Source organism: Gopherus flavomarginatus, chromosome 10 (assembly GCF_025201925.1).
Source record: "Gopherus flavomarginatus isolate rGopFla2 chromosome 10, rGopFla2.mat.asm, whole genome shotgun sequence".
Classification (NCBI taxonomy): domain Eukaryota; kingdom Metazoa; phylum Chordata; order Testudines; family Testudinidae; genus Gopherus; species Gopherus flavomarginatus.
In genome coordinates this window covers 37,773,036-37,782,855 of record NC_066626.1, presented here as the reverse complement: position 1 = coordinate 37,782,855, position 9,820 = coordinate 37,773,036, and the positions used below count along the sequence as shown (strand labels likewise).

The following is a 9,820-nucleotide window of genomic DNA, read 5'->3' as shown; positions in this document are numbered from 1 at the left end:
ATTTATCTTAATAAAAAGAAGGGTGATTTGAGCATCTGCAGAAGGAAAAAATATTGAATAAGGGTCTCTTCAATTTAGCAGAGAAACGTATAACATGATCCAGTGGTTGGAAGCTGAAGCTGGACAAATTCAGTCTGGAAATAAGGTGTAAATTTCTAGCAGTGAGAGTAATTAACCACTGGAATAATATACCAAAGGTCATGGTGGATTTTTTTTATGAAGATATGCTCTAGGAATTATAATCTGTGGAAATATACTTATCTCATAGAACTGGAAGGGACTGTGAAGGTCATTGAGTTGAGTCCAGTCCCCTGCCTTCACTAGCAGGACCAAGTACTGATTTTGGCCCAGATCCCTAAATGGCCCCCTCAAGGACTGAACTCACAACCCTGGGTTTAGCAGGCCAATGCTCAAACCACTGAGCTATCCCTCTCCCGAATTATTTTGGGGAAGCTCTATGGCCTGTGTAATACAGGAGGTCAGATTAGTTGATCACAGCAGTCCCTTCTGACCTTGGAATCTATGATCTTGCAGCCTTGATCCAACCAATCTTCCCTACTCCATCTTTGTTGAAAGCTTTGTATGTGTTGGGAGGGGATAGGTATGACTAATGAAGGAAAGGGGCTCTGATCAGAAAAAGAGAAGAATCTGAATTATTTGTTTCCTCTCCTTTAAATCTATTTCTGGAGTTTAAATCGAAGTGTCAGAAAAATATAATGTAAAGACCAAATGACAAGAAATCACACATTGTAAAGTGCAGGTAGCATGCTTTATTTCAAATGAACAATACTATCTCAAGGAGGTTCAACAAATACAGCTAACAATAAAATTGACTACTATGTTAAGAGAACTAAATCAAATTGAAGGTGAGGGCACTATTGTGGTCTTAGCACAGTTTTTTGGATTTTTTTTAAAAACTGTGGTTCATTGCTTAGTTGCTTGGAAATTACAATACTTAATAGATTTCTAATACTACCACTCAAACTCATAATCACTGCACCCTGGGAACCTCCGAGAGTCAGTACTGCTGCTGCACTTGAGTACCTAAACAACTTTGTTGAATGAGGGAATGGCCAGGTGACGTTACTTCTTAAAAGCTATTCAGGTAGTCAATATGTCAGAAACAGTACTCAAACAGTGAGCGAACAAAGTGCTGGCCGCTTGCACTTTGCTCAAAATATTGTAAGTCAGTCCGGAAATAAAAATTAGTGTGACAATCAGAGTCAATGTAAAACATTAAAGTGCTGATTACAGGAGGGTAAATGCAAACATCACCAATGCCTTACACTTCTGATTCAACAGATATATTCGTGCACGTATAAGTACGATGCACAGTATCATTTCTTAGGTGTATGCAGTCTTCAACAGGGAGCCTCTCTACCTGTTGAGGCATTCTTAGACATCAACACTGTGTTGAGGCACAACAATTAGTTAAATGTTGAGCAGGGTATTCGTTTCCTTAGAAACTTTCTCCTATCAATCGTTAGTTCCAAAAATTACATTTTAAAAGTCATAAAATTAATGGTACAAAACTCCATAACCGTTAACTTCGGCTATATACAGTATGTACATGTCATTGAAAAATGTTTAAAATTCATAGGTCAAATAATAACTCTAAGTCATAATGTATATCTTTGAACTGTGTCTCATTCAGGTAGGTACAAAAATATTTTTTTCCTATTTACAGATTTGATATTTCAGTCTATATGACACTTGTAAAAAGTCAAGTGTGAATAAAACAGATCAAGCCCTCTAAATTGATCGAATATTAATATTCACAGTGGCAGAGTCAGTACCGAATTCATTTCCTAAATTCAGTGTATAAAGCCCGCCATCATTCTTCTGGACATCCATGATGATAAGAGTGGTTAGATCTTCACTAGTTTCAATATGGAATCTGCCTTGCTGTTCCTGACTAGTAATTTTTTTCCCTTTGCAGTACCATGTTACTTCAGGAGCAGGTTCACCCGAAAAGGCACAGGATACTGTGAGAACCTTTCCTTCATCAATGCTGATATCAGATGGAAGAGCTTCAATTTTGGGTGGTACTCCTTTGCAAAATGGGAAAGTAAGTTTCAAGTTAGTTATTTTCATTAAGAACTGTCTCCCTGCAGCAGAGATATTCTAAGTACTACTCCCGGGTATTTGATATTCTAATTCTACCAGTAATTTTATTGCTCACCTCTCAAACCGGATGTAATCATTCTGCTAGTTGAACTCTCCAGTTGTTTCAGACTAGATTTTTCCATAATACTGCTGGAGCTCATCTCTACAAAGGATTCTTTCATGGAAGAGGCCATGCTTTGGGCAGACATGCTTGCAAATTTCATTTCAGTCATGCCACTACTGCTGAATGAAGTCTCTTGTTTAGAAGCAGACATCTGAAATGACTTAGAAGAGAAACTTTCCTGCATGCTTGCATCACCGCTTGTCCTCAATACTACCTCTTTTGGAGGTTCTTCAATTAGAGCTGTGGAGCATAGCAAACATAAAAGGAAAAAGCTATGTCATATCATTAACTGGTGAAGTAATGTCATCCTATGTTGACTTCATAGAAGGGAGAAAAGAGTATGCTTACTTTTTAAAGGAAAACTTCAATGGATCATAAAATGCTTCCACTTACTTGATCCAACATGGCTAAATCGCTAATAATAATTTATATATGAAATAATGAAGCAGGAAGCAGACATTTTATTAGCCTATGACATGTATGAACAAAGGAAAATTACAGCTGCAGCCAGAGATATAATTCTGCTGCTTTTTAACGAAGTTTAGCATTTTTTTCTGGCAATGGGTATTTTGATTTGGTTTTTTATTCCTTTTCAGACTAATCAGAAAATACCACCCAAAATATACCTAAAAAGAGCCATGGGAACTCCTTGCTATTCCTTCAATCTCTAGCTGCATCTCTTATTTGCCAATTTTAAGACATATCATCAGATAGCATTTCCTGTCAGATTTATCACTAGAATCATAGAGCAAAAGATTATGCATTTGCCTAGTTCATATCAGTAGAAATTCTAAAACATTTTCAGGTACTTTTAAATACTGTTTTATAATTTCTCTTTGTTTGACCTACATATTCTGGTTAAGTGAATTGTTCTGTAGTCATCTAACAAGTAGTAAATGTCACAGCTGCTTTCTCTTTAAGGTAGGTACAAACATACAGCAACATCAAAAATACGGTAACTCCTTGATTCCAGGAATCAAGATATTCTTGAACTGCTAGCAAAACAATGTAATTCAGTGGTAGAGTAGTACACTTTTTTTTTTAATGAACTACTTTGGTGTTTGATGAAACAGTGATCACCAGCACCCAGGGGTTAATGGTAAGGTCACAGTTAAGAATGTTCAATGCTTGCTATTAACACTCATCTGGTAGGAAACTGAACACTCTTAAATAGGTGTTAAAATAACATAAAAGATCCCCCATATTTGTAAAATATAAATTATTTTGTACTTTGTATAACAAAAATGGAAATGTGTTAAAACACTTAAGTCAACACCACTCTACAGATTTTTTTGCATCTAATTCTACCAGGTGAGAGTTCTAGTCATTCAAAACAAGAATTAAACAACAAACTTACGGAGTACAGTCAGGGATGCTGTAGCAGAGCATTGTCCATGGTAATTTTTGGCTTTGACTGTGTATTTTCCACTGTCACTCACTGCAGCATTTAGAATATTAAGAGAATATATAGTATTGGAGCGATTTACATTGATTTTGGATGACATAGCAATCTGAGGGGGAAAAATATTTTTGATTATGATCAATTTTAAGAAGAATTTTGAATGCAATTTTTAAAGCTAATATGTAAGTGATTACTTACTGGTTGGTTATTCTTAAACCACTCAATTTCAGGAGAAGGATCCCCAGAGATTTCGCAAGTCAACAACACATCTTGTCCTTCATCAATGTTTTGAGATTTGGGTTGCGTGATGAAGGCTGGTGCATTTGAGCGCTCAGTAGAAAAGGTTATATCAAACTGGCATCTGACAATGCCTTGGTCAGTTTTACCTTCACAGGTAAGTATTCCTTCATCTTTATGGCTAGCTTTTTTGATGGTTAGAGTGTGATCATTTCCAGATACACCATATCTGTAATCTTCTGAGTTAGGTAGCTCCACTCCATTCAGCACCCACTTCACTTCAGATGCATCATCAATGTTAGCTTTCACAGTAACTTTCTGACCATCAGACACAGTCATTTTAGTGGAAGAAGCTTTAATTTCTGCATGTGATCTTTTGGCTTCTTCAGAAACTACTGACTTTTTAACAATTTCTTCTTGGACCACTTCTTTTTCTTGAGTTGTCACTGCTGATTTCTTCTGGGTAGAAATTTTAAGTGCCTCAGCCTCTTTCTCAACTGATTTAGACTTTTCAATCAAGCTTGACACTTGGGAATGGATACTTTTAAAAACTTGGCCAACAAATTGGAAGTTAGTTTTAGATACACCACCTTCCCCAGTGATTTCACAGGTATATTCACCTTGATCAGACTCTGTAAGGTTATGGACTTTGAGTTCATAGGTGCCATCTGCTGAATAATGAAACATGAAATGGCTGTCTTCTTTCAGTTTGTTGCCATCTTTATACCAGGATACTTCTCTGACACTTAAGATACTGCTTTCAGCTGCACAGAAAAACCTTATCTTATCTCCACAAGCTTCCACTTTCAGCTGCTGAGTGATCTTGGGAGGAGCAGCCGTTGGTAATTGCACTTTCTCCGCTGGAGTTGTCCTGCCTTCTGCTGCTGATTTAGCTTTTGCATGAGCAGTAGGTGGTTCAGGGGATTTTACACGTTTAGGTGATTTAACTAGCTCTGGAGACTTCATACGAGGCTCAGGAGATTTGACTTTTGGGGGTGATGTAACTGCTTTTTCAGGAACCCTTGCTCTTTGTACAGTCAAAGTAAAGTGTGCTTCCTGTCTTCCTTCAGAGTTTTCTACCACCAAAGTGTAACTTCCATCATCTGATGTCTGGACAGAAGAAATCTCAAAAGTAGATTTGTATTGTGTTCGTGTGACTTGGAAGCGCCTGGAAGAAACAATGGCTTGACCTGCACGTAACCACGTTACTGTTGGTGTTGGTTCACCATCAATGTCACAAGAAAATCTTGCAGTCTCCCCTTCAGAGACAGTGATTGATCGTGGTTTTGTTAATATTGTTGCTGGAAGAGTGGTCTTAAACTTCTTAAGTGAAGCCCTTTCCTCCAATGATTTTTCTTCGGCTGCAGTAATTTTCTTTTCAGCAGAAGCATAGTGTTCGTATGACGAGAGTGATTCTCTTGTCTCTGTCATTTCTGATTTGACCTCTCTTACTGAAGAACTAGCCTCTATTGCAGATGTTTTCTTAAAAGAGGAAACAGCATAAGCCTCTGTCTTTGTCAAGTCAGGAAAAATGGATCTTGGTACTTCCTCATCTTTGCGCTGGGAAGAGTAGGTAGTATAATCTCCTCCCGTAACATCTAATGTCGCATAATCAGAACATTCTCCTTTGTAGTTTGTGCATACAACACGATATGTTCCACTGTCATCAATATGGCAGTCAAGAATCTCCAAGGTTAACACACCACTGGTATTAGTGAAATGTATCTTACTGCTCTCTTGGATTTCAATACCATTATGGTACCATTTCACTTCAGCTGTTGGTTTTGACTGGACGTTCAGAATGAACCTGGTATTATGATTGCACGGCACACGATGAGAGCGCATTCTCAGAGTGATGCGAGGGGCGTGATCCAAGGTGAAAGGCTGCTGAGTCAGAACTTCGTATTTCCTTTCCATTGTTTTCTGAGTTTTCAAAGCAGCTTTCATGGAGTCATACCTGGAGAAGATATCAAATCTGGCCATCCTTTCAAATCGAGAGAGTGACCTTTCACTAGTTACCGGGCTTGGTGAACGTGGCCGAGTTCTCTCTGGCGTAGGGGATCTCCTTTCAGGTTCTTCTGCAGGCCGTGAACGGGGCCGAATTAATTCAGATACTGGGCGCATTAATTCAATGTAAGTTGGAGAAAGAGATCTCCTCCTCCTTAATAGCCTTGAGGGTGGTGAAAATTCCCTGTGAACATGTTCCACCATTTTTATTTCTTCTTCTTCTTCTGATGTAATCTCAGTTATTTCTCTCTGTCTCCTCCTCACTCTGCTCTCTTCCTCCTGTGCCATACGCTCAAGCTCGCTCTTGTATTCAGAGAGTCGCTGAGTTGTGATAACTGGACGAAGCAATTCTTCATCCTCTCTCTCATCCATTATTCTCTGTCTTTGCTTTGGTGGTCTATAGACAGCCCTGTCATGGCGTTGACGAAGTTCTGCATAACTTGCTCCAGTTTCAGCTTTAGATGGGATGTGATAGGTTGAGTACCTCAGCTCTCTTCTTCTGGCTTCCTCTGTACTGACCTGCTCCCCTGCTGAAGAATAACGAAGGGCAGACAGCTCAAAACGTGGAGGACTTCTGCTTGGTGGTGAAGCAGAAAAGCCCAACTCAAGTTCTTCTTCAAGACGCAGTCTTTCCTCTTCAATTCTCTTCATGGCTAAATAGTCATCAGTAGGTAGGAGTAATTCCTCATCTGACAGGTCACTAAGTGATCGCCTTCTTGGTCTGTAATAAAGTTCATAATCAGGAGATGGTGTTCGGCGGCGTGCTGGTCTCACAGTTTCAAGGTCATCTTGTGACAGCTTTGGTATGCGCCATTTAGGTTTATACTGATCAGAAATGCGTGGGAGTGGCATCACATAGAACTGTTCCCATCTAGAAAGGCGAATGCGCTTTGGCCTTTTCTGAACAATTCTGTCCAGTTTTCCTGGCATTTCATACTGGTCTCTCAGCTTCTTGTACCACTTCATATCTGACATAGGCACAAACTGTTTAATGGTCTGATCTTCCTCAAGAGCAGTGCGTACATGCCTGCGAGGCTCTGGTATCTCATATGGCATGCGAAGTCTCCTTTCTTCCTTTATTTCTTCCTTCTGAATTTCATATACACCTTTAACTGTCTTAGTACTCACCGCTGGCTTATACAGGATGGCAGCTTCTCTTAGAGCGTCCTGTGCAGCTTGTGTTAGTGGAACAGTTTCAGTCCCAGAAAGGATTTCTGCCATTCTTAGTGTCTTGTCAATTTGTTTTTGTACATGCTTTTCCCGCTCTTCTTCTGTCTTGTATTCATGCTTGACATACGTCAAGCGTTCTACTTTCAGATAAGCCTGACAACTTGAAGATCCAGCACTGTTTGTAGCAGTAACTCTGTAATAACCACTGTCTTCTGGTAAAGTATCTCTGATGTGCAAAGCATAATAGTCCAAGCCTTCATAAACAATTTCAATGTTGGGACCACATGACAGAGGTTGACCATCTTTCTCCCATTTCAATGTTGGTTTTGGTACACCAGATACCCTTATCTCAAAGCACACACTTTGGCCTTCTTGGCACTCTGCATTTGCTAATAGTCTTTTGAACATTGGTCTTAATGTGGTGTCTGCTGGAGGTGGGTGTGGAATTACAGTGAGCTTAGCTTTGCAACTGTCTTCACCATATTTGTTGCGTGCCAAAACACTATATTCAGCATCATCATCCTCAGTAAGATTATGGATGGTAAGTTGATAAAGACCTTTGTCAGATTCAAAAGCATACTTCCTATCATCATCACCTGGTTTAATTTTCTGACCTGATTTGAACCATGTTACTCGAGGTTCTGGGTGGACGGTTATAGTTACTCCAAACCTGACATGTTCACCAACATAGGCAGTGTGGTTATACAGGGGCAAAGTAAATTCTGGTGGCCTCTCTAGAAGTCTCATAGTGTCCACTCGACGTTTCACTTTCTTAACTGTTCTGTATCTATAATACTCAGAAACTTCTCTAACACCTTTAACAAATAGCTCTGCATAGGAACTATCTTCACCATAGTCATTTACTACCTTGCACCTGTAGGTACCATCATCTGATTTAGTAATGTCTTTAACATACATGGTTGCCACTCCTTCCTGGTAGCTGATTTCATACTTCCCATTGTTCTCCAGTTGCCTGATACCAAAGTACCAAGTCACTTGTGTGGACTGATCGTAATTTTCAATCTTACATGTGTATTTCGCATGCCCTCCTTCTTCTACAACCGCATGCATTATCTGCCCAGAAATGGGGCCAATGTCAATTGATGCAACTTTCACTTTGGCAACTGTAACCCCTTTCTGAGATCTAATTGCACCACCACAGGAAATGCGAGCTACCGACACAACCGTATTCCATTCTTTTTTCACCAGAGTCTGGTAGTACCGCCTATGTCTTAATGTTTTGATTACTTTAGTGCTGATCTTTTCCATCCTCTGTTTCAGCCATGGATGACTAAGTGCTTCTGCAGCAGTCATGCGACCCTTCCTTTCTTTTACTAGTAGGCGATCAATGAAGTCCATGGCCTCAATACTTATATCTTTGAATGCTTCATCATCAAAGTTGTATTCAGCACTGATGATATTTTCAATAGTCTGTTGGTTTGTTTCAGCAATGAAAGGATTAATACCACTTAGAAGTATATACACTAGGGCACCAAGTGACCACATGTCAGTAGCTGTGCTGACCACATCATGTTGCTGTACTTCAGGTCCATAATATTCAGGAGAAGTAAACTGAAGTCTAAAGTTGTCACCAGGCTTCAACTGTCTAGCCTGACCAAACTCAATAATTTTAATTATGGAGCTTCTTCTTGTTAAGTAAATGATATTCTCTGGCCTGATATCAAAATGTCCAATGTTATGACTGTGCAAGAATTCAAGTGCTTCACAGACCTGGTGTACGTAGTTTACTATTTCTCTTTCACTCAGTTCAAATGAGGTTGTACTAATTCGTTCAAAGATGTCAACTCCAGATATGAACTCAAAGATCATGACTAATTCTTCTAGGCTTTCAAATGATTCATGAAGATACAAGATATTTCTATGCCTAGCAATGTTTAGGATGGAAATCTCTTTCTTTACTAAAACTTGGTCAGCTCCCTTTACTTTAACAAATTTAGCTAGGAAGGTCTTCTTGGAAACTGTTTCAACACAGCGGTGGACAATTCCAAAATGCCCACGCCCAAGCTCTTCAGCAATCATATATTTGTCATAGAGTTCCTTTGTGGAAGAGTGAGATGCTTTAACTGTGGTGACTTCTCTGGTCTCATCAACTTCTTCATCATAGTTCAGCATTCTTGTCTTATCTTCCTGTGTTATAATTGGCTCTGTAGGTTCAGAAGGTTGACTTTGCCCAAATTTATTTTCTGCAATTACACGGAACTGGTAGCTTGTCTTGCCAAATAGGTTTACCACAGTGTATCGGGTATCACGAGCTTGTGCAACACGAATCCATCTCTCTGCTGTAGTAGCACGTTTCTCAATGATGTAGTTTGTGACTCTGCTTCCACCATCAGTTGCTGGAGCAATCCAGATCAAGTTGACTGAATCCCTTGAAATGTCACTTACTTTCAAACCCCTTGGTGGATCAGGTACATCAGCCACATCTAATTCAACTGTTTTTTGATCAATGCCAAATCTATTTTTAGCACAAACAATGTAGAAACCTGCATCTTTTCTGTCCACACCATTTGGAAAAACTAGAGAGGTGAATGATCTTGTAACAATAACTTGATAGTGTCCATTGTTATCAATGAGATCTTGTCCTTTCTGCCATGTAATCACTGGATCCGGCTTGCCACTGAATGGAATCTTGATGCTGACCACTTCACCTCGGAGAGCATGAACAGCTCCCATGCCTTCAAGATTTTTGGGCAAGTGAATCTTAGCAGGAACTGTAGCAGAAAGAAAGAAAGATCCCATCAGTACAAACAATA

General features: G+C 39.5%; 1 protein-coding gene across 50 annotated transcripts in view; it reads right to left on the bottom strand.

Annotated features, from left to right (window-relative positions):
* Positions 1–747: 747 nt before the first annotated feature.
* Positions 748–9,820, bottom strand: part of TTN (titin) — a 312,200-nt gene continuing 303,127 nt past the window's right edge. For all 50 annotated transcript variants that reach the window (XM_050916743.1, XM_050916742.1, XM_050916769.1 and 47 more), the window contains 4 exons: positions 3,831–9,778; positions 3,588–3,741; positions 2,183–2,470; positions 748–2,051 (listed from right to left, as the gene is read on the bottom strand). In XM_050916743.1, coding sequence (XP_050772700.1) covers positions 1,753–2,051; positions 2,183–2,470; positions 3,588–3,741; positions 3,831–9,778 — 6,689 coding nt within the window. In that variant the 3' untranslated portion in view covers positions 748–1,752. The remainder of the gene's footprint in view (positions 2,052–2,182; positions 2,471–3,587; positions 3,742–3,830; positions 9,779–9,820) is intronic.